The sequence below is a fragment of the Pan troglodytes genome, chromosome 16 (assembly GCF_028858775.2).
Source record: "Pan troglodytes isolate AG18354 chromosome 16, NHGRI_mPanTro3-v2.0_pri, whole genome shotgun sequence".
In the NCBI taxonomy this organism is placed as follows: Eukaryota; Metazoa; Chordata; class Mammalia; order Primates; family Hominidae; genus Pan; species Pan troglodytes.
Window position 1 is genome coordinate 43,087,743 of NC_072414.2, and position 17,483 is coordinate 43,105,225.

The 17,483-nt window shown below is 46.8% G+C and overlaps 1 protein-coding gene across 2 annotated transcripts in view; it reads right to left on the reverse strand.

The window, feature by feature from the left end:
* The window catches only part of TNFAIP8L3 (TNF alpha induced protein 8 like 3), a 48,227-nt gene extending 31,066 nt beyond the window's left edge, over positions 1 to 17,161 (reverse strand). Inside the window, exons 1-2 of one of the 2 annotated variants that reach the window (XM_016928238.4) lie at positions 16,990 to 17,161; positions 6,591 to 6,734 (exon numbers count right to left, since the gene is read on the reverse strand). In XM_016928238.4, the coding sequence (XP_016783727.1) occupies positions 6,591 to 6,734; positions 16,990 to 17,161 (316 nt within the window). Of the gene's footprint in view, positions 1 to 6,590; positions 6,946 to 16,989 lie in introns of those variants that run through there. The other variant, XM_523074.8, reaches the window with a different exon arrangement.
* Between the last annotated feature and the right edge of the window lie 322 nt (positions 17,162 to 17,483).

Genomic DNA, 17,483 nt, shown 5'->3' on the forward strand with positions numbered 1-17,483 from the left:
GATATTTGCTCTCCTGATATGATTTTTTGGATTGGATTTTTAGAGGAAACTTGTCTTTTAAATTCTTCTTCTCTATCCTTTTATTTCTATATTTGTATAGAATACAGCCCAAACATCCACCTACACAGGCATTTTACATAAAGAGTTGGAAGCCAAGTGACTGAAAAACAAAACAAAGTTATTATGTAGTGTCTTTATAGAGATTTACATGTGAATTCGAATGGGAGCCAAGGGTAATGCTGGAGGGAAATGAACCAGTTAGGGAACTATGCTAATAGAAAGTGTGACTAAAATTTAGCTTTGTTGACAAATAAAAAGGCAAGTGCTGTATTTTTTATGAGAAAAATAACATAGGAAATAGAGCTTTCCATGTATATATTCATATACACTCAGTCTTCACCTCAAGAAGCCTTCCCACTAGAATTCCAAATCACATTGCCCTATGCTCCAAATCCTGCACCAATTACTGCTGGTGCTGCCCAGTTTTACAGATCCAGTTTGAGGTGGGTTTTCTCTCCCCAATATGGCTACAAACCTCTGGAAGGCAGGAGCACATCTAAATGCATTTCTGTATACTATCACAGCACCTGGCACCACTCTGAACACAAAACAGCTGATCAGCCAGCATCTACTGGACTGTGTGGATTGAACAGTTGGATTCAGAGCTATGAGGCTAGAATGGCCACTTTAATCTGGCAACCGAAACTGCCCCAAAGAGGTCTAGACAAAGTTTGCAGTTCAACAACTATCCCCTGAATTCTGCTGGTAGACAGGCCTGCCATCCCTAGTAAACAGTCCTAAAGATCTGTGGAGGCCACCTGTGGTGACCACTGCCATGTGCTGCACGGACTCCCCTTCAGGAACTAAGGACTTCCTCCACAAGTGGCTGGTAGTGCTACCTGCAGAAGCCCTCGGCTGGAGGGAACAGCCTCACCCAAGGTTATTCCTAGTTCCTTGAAATGACTTGCCTTTAAAGACTGCTTATTTTGGGGGTATAAAGGTATAAAGCCCTGGCCTCTCACCCCAACTCGGAATAGTTCAGATGAGCCATTCTAGCTCCAGAGTTCCCATGGGCTCAACTGAGGCTGTTGGGTCTACATGGTAGCTCAGCTTCTCTGCCCAGTCCTGCTCCCTTCCCTTCCCCTTTTTTTCCCTTGCCTTCTACAGGTATTAATTCCAAGAGAAGTCCCAAATAAACCTTGTGCATGCTGCTGACCTCCATCTCACAGTCTGCTTCCTAGCAAACCAACCCACAACACCATCCATTCATCCATCCATCCATCCACCCACCCACCCACCTACCTATTCAGCCAGCAACCTGCCACTATGCTTAGGGGACATGGGTGGCATGGGCTGATACAGATGAAAAAGACCCAGTCCTTGTCCTTGGGAAGCTAACTAACAGTCCAGCACAGGAATAACCATAAAGTATGCAATAGGAAGGGCTGGTGTCAAGGGATATGTGGTTGCGGATATGATGCCAGGTAAGGGAGGTGAGGAGTCTTCATGCACTGGCTTAGGCTGTGGTCATCAGTAGACATACCCTGTCTCCTCATCCAATGTCAAGCCCTGGAGGACAGGGTGAACTGTGTCCTTATCTCTCTTTGCATTTCCCATAATTCCTAACACAGAGTCCCAGACAGTACAGAAATCTTAAAACACTAAAACAAAACAAAACACTGAGGGAAAGCCTTGGCATCCTGTCTACTTTATAGGACAGGTTTCTGGCTGCTGGTCTGGCCTTTTAGGGCAAAGTTCTCAGGAGGTTCCTCAAGATGCTCATTCACTTACTATGTCCATAAAATCCCAGGAACATGAAGAAGCACAAGACAAGGTCCTGACTCCGAAAGCAGCTACAGCTTACTCTGTGGATGAGGCAGAGATCCGTGCAAATTTCAACAAACAGGAACAAGAAATGGGAATATGACTAATAATGGCACATCATTCCCAGGCTGTCCTTGCCCTTAGCAGGCCAGCCCATTTATCTTCAATCTGTCAGTAGACAAAGATTACTAAACGCCTCTGCAAGGAACCTAGCAATGAGAATCAACAAACCCTCAAACCTCACAGTGCCTCAAAACTAATGCACCTGAGAAACTTAATGTCAAAGGGGAAAAGAATCTTTACCCCAAACACCACTGCTAAGTGCCTGAAGGAAGAGGCAGCGTCTGTGGGGTGGGGGAGCCTGTCTCCTGCATTTCCCTGCCTCCAGAGAACGTTACCCAACACAACATGCCACTGTCTCCTTCAACTCTCCCTCTCCTTTCACTGCTTTTGTACAATCTGTCACCAACTTCTGTTGTTGGTTTCTCTGAAATGCCATTTGCACCCTCCCTCTTCCATCTTGCCTTAGTGCCACTACCTTCTCTGATGTTGTGGCCATACCCTGGGAGTTGAGGTGCCAAGTCCAGGCAAATCTTGCATCTCTCCATCTCTGCCAGATGTACATTCTGAAAACTCAGCTTTAATTTGGTCACATCTCTGCTCAAGAATCATGGGGGCTCCAGAAGCCCTGCCAAGACCAACTTACTCCCTGTACTCGCTTAGCTTTATCTCCCAGAACTCCCCAGTATGCGCCCTCTACTCTAGCTGCCTTCCTGTTTATTTGTGTCTTTTCTCAAGCTGTATGACTTCTGGAATGTCTTTCCCTTTCACCTGCCACCTCCTCAACAGGATCCTATTGAATCCTATCCATTCCTTCAGTTGGTTCATGTGGACCAAGCTAAGCATGTAGGGGAGGAGAGGGAGAGAAAGGGCAGAGTTAGGGGCCTGGTGTTTTCCCAGTCCTGTTTTACTCTTGTGGTTCACCTACCACATTCTGACTCCATCACATGGAAATGCTTTTCTGCAGCACCGACCCAGGCACAAGGGCACCATCAGCTTGATTGCCCTGGACCATCTATTTGTGGGAGGAAGGAGCTTATCTGCCCTCAGCTGGGTAGGCTGTCTTGATCTTCCAAGCCAGAAAGGGGAAAAAACTGACGTCGCTGTTTACTCCCCTGTTGCTTCTTAGGAAAGACTTAACCACTCCCAAGTGAATACACCAAGCTCTAGGATTTCTGAGAGATGGATGGTGGGTTTGCCAAAGGAAAGAGTGCCAAGTTGGGTCTCTGGAAAGAATCCAGTGTTCCATAAAACTTGCCTCTTCCCTAATCATAGAAAGATCCATAAAATGACAGAAAGGCAGAGGAGAATGCAGGCAGCACAATGACATAGAAGCATCATTCTGTGCTTCCTGAAAAACAGAAAATGCAGATGGAGACAAATTTCGTCCTCCGCCCCACCCTCCACTGCAGCGTGTTGCTCTATGAGAGATCTGCTCTGCACGCACAAAGTGGGGGGAACTTTGGAAGAGTCTCTTGAAAGTAGTACAGTAAAAAGTGAGTTGTCTTTGTCCTCTGCCAATAGGTGACTAGAAAGGTGACCATGATGGTTCCTGCCACCTTGAAGGGAAAAGGTTTACCAATGGAATGGGGGAGGTGGAGGGCAGGGGATTGCCTCCTCTTCTTCCACTTGAAGCAGCATGAAAGAAGAAACACTTTCATCTCCACATTAGCAGGTGGACTGAGTAAGGGGTTCTCTGTTTTTTTTATAACTTTCCCTAGAGGCATAGGAGAAGCTGGTGAAAGCAGCAGGTTGGAATATCCCCATCTTCATGCCTTGCGCTGGAAGATGGATGAAGATGAGAAGAGGTAAACTAAAAAGACCTCCTCAAGCACACACACACACACACACACACACACACACACACACACGTGCACACACCAGAGATAATGAACAAGAGACTGAAAAGGAGAAAATTCAAAACAAATCTCTTTAGGCAGTTATATTAATGTGATAATAACAACAGCAACATTAATTGTTTTAAATATGCATTTATATTTTAAAACAGTAGAGTTCATTATTTAGCAGTATTCTTACAACAAATAATCCAATCAGGTAATAATCAAAATAACAGCTACCATTTACTAAATGATTACCAGGAACACCTCTCATGTGTTATTATACTGAATCTTCATAAACCCCTGTGGTACTATTGTTATCCTCATTTTACAGAGTGGGAAACTGAGGTTGGAGATGTTAAATAACTTGCCCATGAGGTGCAGACTGACACTCAGGTCTGTTCAGTTCCAGAGTCCAGCCTTTTACCCTTACAATGTCCATCTTATGGCAGGGCTTTTTCATAAATTCAGGAAATGGAAAGGCATGGACGAGGAAGCAGCCCTTATGTCTCAACTCCCTGTGAGGCAGGTACACACACACATATAAGTACTCCAAGAGGTCCCACTCACTCTGCTGTACTTCTCAGTTACACCCATTCAGCTTTCATAGATACAGGTCCATGGATGAATGTCAAGTTTCTTGTAGGGACAAAGGTCAATCTCTAAGGAGAACACACCTGTCATCTAACCTGTATCTGAATCTGCAACAACGGTTTCCATTTGACAGGATGCAGCCCTAGCAAGGTGGTGAATTAACATCCAGCTTTGAAGCACTGTCATACAGGAGAATACTTTAAGATGGAATATAATGAGTGAGACTGACTGCCATTTAGCAGAATGGCTTGTGACATTAAAATACATGTTCAACGTGTGAGATTCAAGCACACGCAGAAAGAAGAAACAACTGCAGAAAACAGTAAGGTGCAAACAAATAGTGACAGCTCACGAGAGCTGTCTGCCCTGTTCTTCATGGGGCCCATCTGACCTTAGTGATGTTTGCTGTCAGCTACGCAGAGGCCTTCTGACACAAATTGACCGTGAATACAACAGGGATATTAAACACTGGGTCAGGCTGGAGAGAGAAAACAACAGGGTGCAGCAGAATTCTTTTCCTTCCCTTTCACCCAAGTACCAGGGATTCTGAAGATTCTCCTCCCTCCCCCCAGCTTCTCTTCCTTCCTCTTTCTCTAAGCCTCCTTATCCTCCTCCCCCTTCTCCCTCAACCCCTTAACTTCAACCAGAAGAAGAGATGGAGGGTTGGGCAGGGGAGCACAGAGAATGTTGTTCTTAGGATTTTGAGAGAGTTAAGCGTCAGGGTCAATGTCCCCTTCCCGCTTGCGCTCTCGAAATAGATACACACAAAACATCTACTGGAACTTTTAAATGATGAGAGGAGATCCACAAGTCACCTGTGAAGCAAAATCTCAGCACTTTATAGTCACAGAAACATACAGGCATGCAAAGGGCTCATGTTTATGAATTATATCCACACATACCTACGCAAAGCAGGTGGCACTTGCACACACACACAGGAATCCTTAAATACACGCATCTTGGCATTTCCTTTCCGCCAGCCTTGGCCCTTCCCACCCACCCAAAGGTGCGGGCCACAGCCACCCTCTGTGGGGTCTGATGCAGGGTGAAGGGCATCACTGGGTCCTGGCTACTCCCTGGCTGTGAGAAGTGGGCAAGCCCTTTACTCTATGGGAATCTCTGTAAAATGAAAATAACTGCCTGGCCAGGGGCTGTGAGGATGAAAGGGTATTAATAATATACGCAGGGCACTGTCCTGCTTGGTTCCCGAACCTCTCTTTCCTACACCCACGGCTGGACTGATGGTGCCTTCTGTTACTTGGTCCCCACCGTCAGTACTCTAGTGTGACACTGGGAAGAGTGGGGGCTTAGCCAGGGCCGCGGTCTGTACAGGAGGGTCCCAGCCCGCAGGTCACGGGTCTGCAGGCCCACAGCTAACCTTCAGAGCTGCACAAGCGCCAGGAGCCGTGGGCACGTGAGGAGGGCGAGCGGGTCCCAGGTGCGTAGACCCGTGGGTGGGGGGCGGAGCGGACCGGTGGAGGTGGGCAGAGACCGGCGGCAAGTCGACCCACGGCTGTGGGTGGCTTCCTCCTGTTGCTCAGTATCAGGGAGAGGCGGGGGAGGACATTCATTTTTTTTCTTCCCTAAGTAAGCATCCACCTATTGCTTTAATAACTATCGATTGTGAAAAGCCGGCGGGGCCTCTTAAAGGCGAAGTCGGGAGGCGCGCGCCCCTGCGTCTGTGTTCAGGGACCAGTCCGCGGGGACCTTCTGGACCTTCTCCGCCGGCTGCGCGGCAGCGATGGACCCTGTGCATGGGCTCTCCTAGCAGCCTCGGGAACCGCGGCCGCAAGCTGTGGTTTGACCCCTGCCCCAACCACTCGCGAGGCCTTTTCTGTTCAGAGCCCCCAGTCACGTTCTTGGACCCAGTCACCTGCGCCGCAGCGCAGTCCCGGCGCCCCAGGTTCGAGGACCCGGCCCGCGCTCGGAAAGTTATTTCAAAAGGCAGATGTGTTGCAACCCTCTCTGCAGCAAACTACAGTACGCGGATTCCCGAACCCTTCCCCGCCCCCACCCAGCCCGGGCGACCAGAGCCAGCCGCGGGAGACTGGCAGCAAGGAAAGCCACCCCTAAATGCACCTTCCCTCCCTCCAGCGCGCCCAAGTGCAATGGGGTTGGGGGAAGCCCCAAAGCAAACTCACGACGCGGAGCAATCCCCAGTCTTGGCCTGGAAGGGGTCGGGCTGCTGAGGATCGGCTTCCCGATTTCATGCCCCAGCCTCCCGTCCTCCCCAGCCCCAGCCCACCCGCCTGGGCCGTCGCGGACCCTCGGTACCTGCGGCGGTCACGGGCTCGCCCTCGCTCTGCTCCCCGGAATCCGAATCCATGCTGCGGGCTGCTAGCTGGGCGTCCACGGCCACCCGCCCGTCTGCGGGGCGCTCGGGCAGCCGCGGCGCACTCAGGGCGGACAGCGGGGCGGCTGGAGCCCGGGCGGCGCGGGCTGGGCGGTGCGCGGCGGCAGCGGCCAGAGGGCGGCTCCGCAGAGGCGAGCGCCGCCCGCGCCCCGCTCCCCGCGCCCGCCGGCCGGTGCCTGCGCGCGAGGCGAGCGCAGGGCGGAGGGTGGGGCGCTCCGGGAGACAGCCGGGAGGAGGGAGGGGAGGCGCGAGCGCCGAGGAGCCCGAGCGTCCGGCGCCCGGCGGGCTCCAGGCTGGGGTTAAATATCCCGGGGGCGGCGCCGCGCCTCCCTACCCGCGCCCTGCGTCGGAGCCCTTGGACTTGCCTCGCGCGGCGAGGTTGTGCTGGTTTGCAAGGCCGAGCCCCTTCCCTAGGGTGAGGCCAAGTTTGTAAAATTACTAGGTGAAAAAGAGCTTCAACTCGCGCAGGAAAGGAGAGGTTCCGAGTGTTCCGACTTATGGGGTTGCCAGGGTTCGAGTCCGCTCAGCGACCTTGGACGAGACCTGTGTTTGTTTTCTCACTAGGAAGATGAGGGAAGGGGGGCGGGGAATAAGGGAAGGGGAGCGGGGAATAAGGGAAGGGGGCGGGGTGGGGGGAGATGACAGTTGGACTGTTGCGGAAAGTAGTAAGACAAGGCGTGTGCGGGACCGAGCGCTGGGCCTGGCACCTAGTGACGAAGTAAACACACAGGCAGGTAATGCTAACTCCGGCTGTTTGAGTCTTCTGCCGGCGAGGGCAGGGCAGGTGGGGCAAGCGGTGGTGAAGCGGGTTCCGGGGCTCGGTGAGTCTGAACACTGGCTCGCCTGGAAGGTTGGAGCCACCCTGCCAATCAAGCAGCCGTGCTATTTCGCGCCCTCGACTAGAGGGGCCAGAATTAATTTTAAAAGCTTTTCTTAGTTGATGGGATTAAACACAGAGTGCTAAACTTCCCTAACACCCTCCTTTATGAAAGGAAAAAAAAAAAGCATTTGTAAACCTATTTACTAATTAAGAGCCCAAACGAGGGGGGAAATGCACGGAGCACCGAGGCCTTTTTTTGTTGTTGTTAATTTTTGGTTATCTATATGCTCTTATTGCCTCCCTATTATAGGCTCCTACACTCACAAAGCCTCAAGCTGGGTTCTCTGCATGTAAAGTCTGCCCAGAGAATGCAAACTATTGGCCAGAGCAAAAGAAAATCAAGAAGAAAAAGTCTGCTAAAAAGCGCCACTTACTGAACGTTTCCCTTTGTGTCCTCATCTAATCTGTACAATGACCCAGTGAAGAATTTAGGTTGCACCATTTGAAAATACTTTTTGGAAGTAGAATATGGTTGAAAGTTGGCAAGTTCATAGAATTCAACTTATTTTCATTCCCATTTTACAGATGGGAAAAGTCTCAGAGACAGCAGATGATGTCCCTGTGGTCTCAGGTCGTCCAGTAGGTGGGTGAACTGGGACTTGAAATCAGGTCTGATGTCCAGATCTGCTCCTGACTGCTATGGTACAGTGTCATAAGTGAGTTTTGGCTTCTGGTCTACCTGAAGGCTGCCGTCTTTAGTGAAGTGTGGGCTTAACAGAGTGCAAATACCACTCTACTTTGTGTTTTCAGAAAACAAAGGATGGCCAAGCTCATGGACTCTAGTGATACAAGTTGGATGGATATTGATGAAATGGTCAAAAGAGCCCCACAGTGGATGTGTTATCTTGGGCAAATGGCTAAACCTCTCTCGGTTTCCTCAAGTGTTGGTGTCTCCTTCATAAGGTGTTTGTAAATAAATGAAATAATGAGTATGAAAGCTATTACCCAATGCCTGGCACACAGTGAATGTTTGATAACTGGAAAGAACACTAATTTTTAGATTGAATGGATCCCATTTAGAAAAACAAAATATTTTAGAGTTGCATTTTTTAATGAAAAGAAAAAAGTGGGGGCCGGGCACGGTGGCTCACGCCTGTAATCCCAGCACTTTGGGAAACTGAGGCGGGCGGATCACCTGAGGTCGGGAGTTTGAGACCAGCCTGACCAACATGGAGAAACTCTGTCTCAACTAAAAACACAAAATTAGCCAGGTGTGGTGGTGCATGCCTGTAATCACTGCTACTCGGGAGGCTGAGGCAGGAGAATCGCTTGAACCCAGGAGGCGGAAGTTGTAGTGAGCCGAGATCGTGCCATTGCACTCCAGCCTGGGCAACAAGAGCAACACGCTGTCAAAAAAAAAAGAAAAAGAAAAAAGTAATGGCAAAATTTGGTTACAAGATGATACTCAAAAGACAAATAGCTGGGATCATTTTAAAAGTTTGCCATAATAGCTTTTCAGTTATAAGGTAAAACAACAATGATAGCTTCACAGAACAGAGCATATGGGATTCAAAAGGCATTCAGCTTCCTCTAAAGGTTGTGCCTAGATTCAATAACAGGAAATGTGAAACTTTCCCTGTTTCCTTAGACCTCCTTTCCTTGCACTTCATGGAAGCTTTTTTGGTTTTGTTTTTGTTTTAATGGACAGGTAGCCTGGGTTGCAGTGTGAGGGAGACAGACCACAGAGACACATGTATGAATAACAGCAAAAAGGAAACAGAGAAGCTACTGGAATTTGATCAACAGTAAACAATGTACTGAGAACACACATTTACAACACATGTATGCTCATCAGTCATCAGGTCTTCATTAAGTATCTAGCACATTTTGACCCAGAGATAAATGCTTTGGGCATGGAGGGGAGAGAAAGAACTGGTCAAGGTATCCTGAAAAGTCTTTGAGTGAAGTTCTTAGATAATGCCTATTCATTTACCTGCTCCTATATTCATTCATAGTATATTTCTGCGAAACGAGGCAGACATAGAATGAAAAATTGAATTGAATGTGGAATTAGACAATGGGGAAGAGAGATCCAAACTAAATAAGGTCTCGATTCCAATTTCCTATGATGTACAATCTGTTGTCATGGGACAGCAAGACAAAGGGAAATGACTACTGGCATGCGTGTGAGTTTAATGAGGAACATTAGTGGAACATACCTTATCTCTCCTCCCAGGATGGAAAAATCTGTGTAAGAGAAGGAAGTCCTTAAAATAGTATCCTATGACCATCACCTCCACTAAAACAGTGAAATCTGAGGTGGTGAATCTCCTTTTACAAACCAGTTCTGATATATTTTTTGGTGGGGGGGGGGGATCCTCTTAAGAAAGAGAAAAAGGGAAAGGGTTTCTGTAGTTCCTCTGTATATTTTTAGAAAAATGGCATCACTTTGCAGACTTGAATCTAGAGTCTGAGGGTTATAAACCACCTTCCTCAGTGTTTCCACTACATCTTTTCAGCCTGGCAGCTCTTCAGATATACGAGTTTCTACCACTCATTGGTCATTTCTTCTCAAGTGAACAAAATTGTTGGCTTTTTAAGGAAATTGCCTGTCTGGTGGGAAAAGTGTATCTATTTGTAAGGTGTCAAGAAACAGATAATAAAATAGATCCATTTCTGCTAACACAATAATACTCCTTTAATCTGAGCCAGTGCTGTGACTCATCTGCCTGTCTCCTCTTGTGGGATGGAAAGGGAGCTGTCTGCAAACCTTCAGCAGTGGGAGGAGGGAAGGAGATACTTTTCACACGCTAGGACTGCTGCTCTGCTTTGAAAACCCACCAGCTCTAGAACTGCTGTTTTCTCTAGGCTGAAGTGGCCTTTGGTCCTTAGAGGTGAAAGGTTGGCCCTATTTTTAATAATTTGTCTCAAGGTAGACTTTGGTCCCAAGGAAGCTTCTACCCAGAGCTGAGGGGGCCTCCATGGGACTGTAGGTAAGCTGGAGAGCAGGGTCCAAGCTAGCTTAATATCCATCTAACAGAACATGGTGCTAGAAGACAGCCTTGAACAAGGGAGCTTTCCTATTTCTTTCTTGCCAGTAAAAATAAGCTTTTATTTGTCCCCCCTCTTATTTAAAAAGTAATGCAGATTACTAGAAAAATTGGAAAATACATATAAACAAAAAAGAAGAATATAAATTAATTCGTAATTTTACTAATTGCAATCACGGTTAACATATCTTTTGAGAAGTTTCCTTCTGTGTGTGTACAGTATTCTGTGTTTGTAAATTGCTTTTTCCTTTTAACAATATGTTGTGAACATCATTTCATCTACTCTTTGATAACATGATTTTTAATAGCTCTACAATATTCTACTGGATGAGTATACCATATGTATTTAAACAATCCTCTATTGAGCAGTTAGGTTGTTTCCAATTTTCTGCTATAATAGCATCAATCAATATCCTCGTGTCTAAATCTTTGCACACATCATTAATCAATACCTGTGAACTTTCAGCAGCCTCCTTCGTTTTCCTTGGGAGAGAGAAACAAGAAAGAAAATTGCAACTAACAAAATAATTGCTGTATATATCCCAAGACTTTAAGGTTATCAAGAATTTTCATGGGTATAATCTCCACTAGGCAGCAGGTGGGTTATTTGAGTTCATTCTTGCATTTGTCCAGCATCAGTTGAGCCCAGAGGAGGTTTAGGAGAAGAATGCAAAGTTTCCTTCCACACTTTCTTTGTGGGCAATGTGTCCTCTGCACAGCCCCATCCAAGTCCAGACCCCTTGTAGGAGGCAGAGGGTGGATGAGGCTGGCAACTTTGGCATTCAGCTGTTCTCCTGGGTTCTTAGCTTCTGCTTCCTGAGCTGCCAGCAGGATAGCTTTCCTGGTGGTTAATGCAATTATAGTGACTCAAAAGCACTGATACAAAGGGAGAGGGAAATTGAGAAGGAGAAAGGGAGAAGAGAAAGAGAGAGAGAGAAGAAAACTCTATGGGCCCAACCTCTGTTGTGCCCTAGCCCAACCCTATGGGGTTATTTATAAGCCCTTTATATAGCAGCACCAGGATCTTAGGTTCACTGGGAGCCTCCCTGATCACACATGGTGTGTGATCTCACTTGTGGCATTCATTTTGGCTGTGGGATGTGACTCCACTGCTGCATGAGAGCTGTTCTTACAAGCATCTACACAGCTTGTATGTGGGTACCCTAAGTGACTGTTGAGCTCTGCCCAGTGCCTTCCCATCTTCCTGGATCCTTACACAGCTTTGTGGCGTAGAAAAGGTCAGTATTATTCCCACAGGAGAGAAGACGGAATCAAGACCCATGAGGTTTCAGCGGCAACTAGAGTCTTTGTGGTTTTCAGGATGATAGGAAAGTACCCAAAGACTGGGTGGGGCAATGTTACCCCAGTTTTCAAAGGGAAGAAAGGGGTTGATTCCGGGAATAACCAATTGGTGACTTTTTTGTTGCTGTCTAGCAAAAATCTGAAACAAACAGGTTTATAAATGGTTAAAGAAGAGAATGGTGATCACCAGCAGCCAACATGGGTTCCTTACCATGTCCTGCTAAAATAACCATGTTAACTTTCTTTAAACAGAGTCATGAAGTCTATAAATCAAGATAATTTTATTTTACTTGGGATGTATCAAGTATTTGTTGAGTATCCTCTGTGTTTCAGGTGCAAAATGAAGGGAAGTGACTGTCACAGATACCATATGTTGTGATTTAAGTTTTGAGGAGGTTTTACACAGTTTCCTTGCTGCTAGGTGGATCTGGAGTAGGTTGAACAATCCTACCCAGTGAGCTTTGATTCATGGCTTTGAGTTACCTAGGAGGGAGGTATCCAGTGGAGTGACACAGAGCTCTGCCCTTGGCTCTAGTTTATTCTACTTATTTTTTTTTTAAAGACAACAACAAGAGTAGTGATTTAGAGAAAGAATTTGATGCTTGTGCTTATCAATGGTATAGATTACCATACTAACACAGGTAAGAGAAGACAAAATCATATGGGAAAGACATGTGGGTCTTAGTTGTCCATAAGAGCAACATGAGTCAACAGTGGGATAATAGCTGTATTGCTACAATAAGGGCAGGAATAGTTCTTCTGTATTGGAGCTAGTCTTACAGACACCTGGGGTCTTATGAACATCTGGTGCCACATTTTAAGGAGACATATCAGGGATCTCCCCAAGGTGGGGGAATCAAGATGATGAAAGAGGTTTGGAAACCATTCTGTATGAGAAAGTTTGAATGTCAGGCTGGAGAAGGAAAAAAAAAAACAAACAAGGCATGACTGGATGGATGTCCTTAAATGTGTAGAGACTTAGATTCTAGGCTGATGTGGGACTAATGGATAAAAGTTATAAGAAGGGAGAATTTGGATCTTGTGCCAGTCCTGGCCTGCCTGTCCTTGCCCTTTCCATCCTCTGTATGGAAAAGGGGCTGACCCCTACAGGCTGCATTTGCCGGGCCCCTGTACTAGCTGTTTCCTAGCTGGATACAGCCAGTGGGAGGCACTGGCAGAAGATGGGCAGGTCAGGGAAGGAATATTCTCCCCTATCCTCTATCCCTCAATCTTGGCACCTTTGACAATTGCTATATCTCCTCTGTGACTCCAGCTCCTACCAAATGGACCTGCTGTGGTTCCAGCTTTCACGAGGTGACCCCAAACCCTTGGCTCCAGTAACAGCACCTCCTCCCTTTTGTCCTTCAGCCCAGGGTGGCAGTGACTTCCTGCTGCTGCTAATGTCTAGATTACCTCACTATCCTCTGTTTGGCTTCTCAAACCTGTGTAGCCAGTTCCCTGCATTGCATGATCTCCTTTGAAAATATGTAAAATAGTGCAGGGCGCGGTGGCTCACGCCTGTAATCCCAGCAGTTTGGGAGGCCAAGACAGGCGGATCACCTGAGGTCAAGAGTTCGAGGCCAGCCTGATCAACATGAAGAAACCCTGTCTGTACTAAAAATACAAAATTAGCCCAGCGTGGTGGTGCATGCCTATAATCCCAGCTACTCGGGAGGCTGAGGCAGGAGAATCATTTGAACCCGGGAGGCTGAGGTTGCAGTTAGCTGAGATCCCGCCATTGCCCTCCAGCCTGGGCAACAAGAGCAAAACTCTGTCTCAAAAAAAAAAAAAAAAAAAAAAAAAAGAAAGAAAATATGTAGGCTGGGCGCGGTGGCTGAAGCCTGTAATCCCAGCACTTTGGGAGGCCAAGGTGGGCGGATCATGAGGTCAGGAGATCGAGACCATCCTGGCTAACACAGTGAAACCCCGTCTCTACTGAAGATACAAAAAATTAGCGGGGCGTGATGGCGGGCGCCTGTAGTCCCAGCTACTCGGGAGGCTGAGGCAAGAGAATGGCGTGAACCTGGGAGGTGGAGCTTGCAGTGAGCTGAGATTGCGCCACTGCACTCCAGCCTGGGCGACAGAGCAAGACTCTGTCTCAAAAAAAAAAAAAAAAAAAAAAGAAAAGAAAATAAGTAAAATATTTTCCTAGTTAGACCTCATTGATACAGACATGTACCAGTGGTACAGGCATAAGAAAGTGTTTTTTAATGATTACAACTGGATGACCATGGGTAGGGGTATTGTGGGAGGCTGGAGTTCACGACTTTTTGTATTCCTTTGGAAACTGAGACATGGAAAGGAAATGATGTGTCCAAGTCCTGGGAGTGGCAGAGCTGAGACTAGAACTCAAGGCTCCTATTCCCCAGACAGGCATGCTTTCATCTGATGCTGACTCTCCTCCTGCGCATGTCTTTAAAAGTATCCTCTCGTGGTTTATGTTAATCATCCTTCTGATCTATGGAAGGGAAAATTGAGTCTCCTAAATTTGTTTTTTTCTTTTAATTCTCTCATGTTTATGTGACAACCCAGTTCAATAATGCTTACTCACTAATTATTTTACAGAACAAATATCGCTCGCCAAGTGTTGAGTGGAACCTTTTGTTCCTCCCTTCAAAGCATTTTCTACTTAGAAAAGCTAAATACATGTTCCAATCTGGAAGGTTCCATTTATGTAAGTCTCTGATTTCATAACATCTACACCCAGTCGAGGGCTGTAGAAGGGGGAAGAAATGTTCAAGGTCACCTAGTCTAACCCCATCACTTTAGATATGAAGAAATAAATCTAGAAAGATGAAGTGGTTTGCCCAGAGTTAAGAACAAATGGGACCAGAACCCATGTCTCTGGCCCTATTTCAGGATTTCCCATCATATTACTATGCTCCTTTATAGCCCTTCTACTCCAGCCCAGGACAGCAGTGACTTCCTGCTACTTCCTTTACTACATCCAGTTTTCATTTGGTTTCCACCCTCACTTCACAAATCTCTCTCCCCATTACTGATCTTTCCTCTCCTTTTACCTCCTGTACACCAGTGTTCTACTAGACCATATACATCTGGAGTGGAATTAACAAAAGCAGGACTTGACCAATGCCTCTTTTCAATTTCTTTATCTTATCAAAGACTCTCTCCCCTCTCCTCCCCTCCTCTTCCCTCAGCTTCCCTCCATCTCCTCCCCTTTCCCTTCCCTTTTCTTCTTTTCTGGGTTTTCAAACTTTCCATTCCTCTCTTCTATCCAACATTTTCTTTCCCGCCAAGTCTTCTCTTGGCATTGTCCTTAAACGGATCCCTTCCTTTGGTGTTCAAAGCAATCTGCCTGGTTGAAGCTATCAACACTTCTAAAAGAGGAATCTTCCATGCCTGGTTGCCATAAGCCTTTGCTCATTCTCTGAGGAGGCATAAGTTAATGTTATCCCTTAGTAAGACACCTGGGCCTCTCTCCATTACTTCTCTGGCCTCTTGACTGTGGCTGTGGGCATCTTAACACCTCAAACACTATTGCAGAGAAGGGAATTCCTTCCATGGCCAAGGATATCAACTTTATTTTATTTCAAATCATTAACAGACATCATCCCATGAGAGTTTCCAGTGTTTTAACAACTTTCTCCTTTGACTGTCACTATCAATCTTAGCTAGTTTTTAGATCTTGCCAAATTTGTGTTATCTAGACATTCATGAGTGGTTAGATTTATTGAAGCTCTTTCAGGATAACATTACAGCATAATGTTTGAGTCACAGTGACCTCATTCAAGTGGACTGGTTCTCCTCTGAAACAGACACATTGACACCATATTTCCAGTTAGTTGTACTGTGAACTGTGGTCTTCTATCCTTCCAAACTCCATGTTACTTTCTTCTAATGTATATTTTGTCTCAGTCACATAGTTGTCGAAAACCCAGGAACTCGGTTCATCCTCCACATTCCTGTAACTCATACTTTAACTTCTCTTGATGAAATTCGTAAGTCCAAGGATCAAATATTTGGGTTCTGTCCTAGGAAACAAGCATGTGGGACATGTGCCTACTTCCTTAGTATAGGTGATATTGCTGCAAGAGTTAAGAGGAATGAGGAGTTACTGGCAGGAAAGAGGAGAGCCTCTGAAACCAGGAATCACTTCCCAACATGCTCTCCTCCGCTAGTGTAGAGTGGAGGGTGAGGTCAGTGCAACCATTCTCACCTCAATCACATCTTTCCAACAATCACATCTCCATTGTACTGAAGGTGCCAACAGCCTCCCAGTTCCCCAGGCTCATAGTCTCCAAATTAATGCCCTTATTTCTGTCTTCCTTGCTTCCATGCTGCCATCCAAAGTCCTATCAACATCTGATGCTATTTCTACCATGAGTCTCTTGATTTTACCCGTTCCTTTCCACCTCCACGGGCTCCCTCCTCCCAGCTCTTTCCTGTGTCTTGATGGCTGCAACAGCACTCTCTTGGCTGTCTCCCCTTATCCAGCCTTGCCCAAATCCAGCTACACCCAAGCCAGAGTTCGAGCTTTCTCAGCCATCCTAAAGCCGGCCTCTTTACTATCCTGCTATGCTCCCCACTCACAGGAGAGTCCTGAATATAAACCAAAACAAAGAACTACCCAGAGTCCACACAGCAAGGAGTTTGTCATACCCAGCCATGTCCTGCATCTGTGCCATGTCAGTCTGTTTCTGCTCTCTGCCTTGCTCCTGCGTGTCTTTCCTCTGGCTCTCTGTCTGCTGCAGCCTCGTCCCTGGTGAGTGCACTCCTGGCCCCTTCTTCCCCCAGCTTAAGGCTGTCTCCTCCCTGCCAGTGGATGCTTTGCTGTGATGGCTGGAGGTTTTGGCTCTCTGACCTGGCCTTGGGCCCTTCTCTCTGAATTATCCTCATGGGACCTTCTGGCCAGTGTGCCCTTGTGTTCCTGGAACCCACATCCTCTTAGCTTTGCCTCTAAGTGAATCAATGTTGAGTAATTTCTGCTGTGTTGGAGTGAAGACACCTGGATTTTTATTCTGGCTGTTCATGAATTTGATGTGGGGCACTAAATAAGAGATGCGCTGCCTGTGCTGGCCCTCTTCAGATGCCAGCTCTGTGCATCCTCAGCTCGCCACCTTGCATGCTTTGCACATGCCTCCCCGCCCCTATACTTCCTTCTCTGCCAGTTCCTGAGCCAGTGCTGACCAAGTCCCTTTCCCCTCTGAAGATGAAAAGATAAGGAGATGAGTCTTGTTTGTAACGTGGCATCCCTTGTGCCTTGGGTCCCTGCATATCCGTTGACCCACAGTTTCCCCTTTGGCTCTGCCTCACAGAGTGTGGAAACCAGTGTGCTTGGGTTTTGTCGTGGTTTCCCCATTTGGACTCAGATGTCCTTCTTGGGACAGTAGCCCTAACTTGCACACTGACTCTTTAGGAGGTCTGGTCGTTTCCCATTACTTGAGGTAAGACTAGCAACTCAGTTTTCATCTCTAGGGAGTTTACCTAACACTACCTGCCATTTAGTGGACTCTTACTTTGCTTCAAAAATTAATTAGATTGGACTTTCTGAATGACCAAAAAAATTTTTTTAACTACCAGTTGAATTATAGCACCTTTAAAAAATATGATCAAGAACCAGGGAGAAATCAGAAAGTAAAGACCCCTAAGCTATCAGAAAAGGTATCTTTTACTCAGGAGAG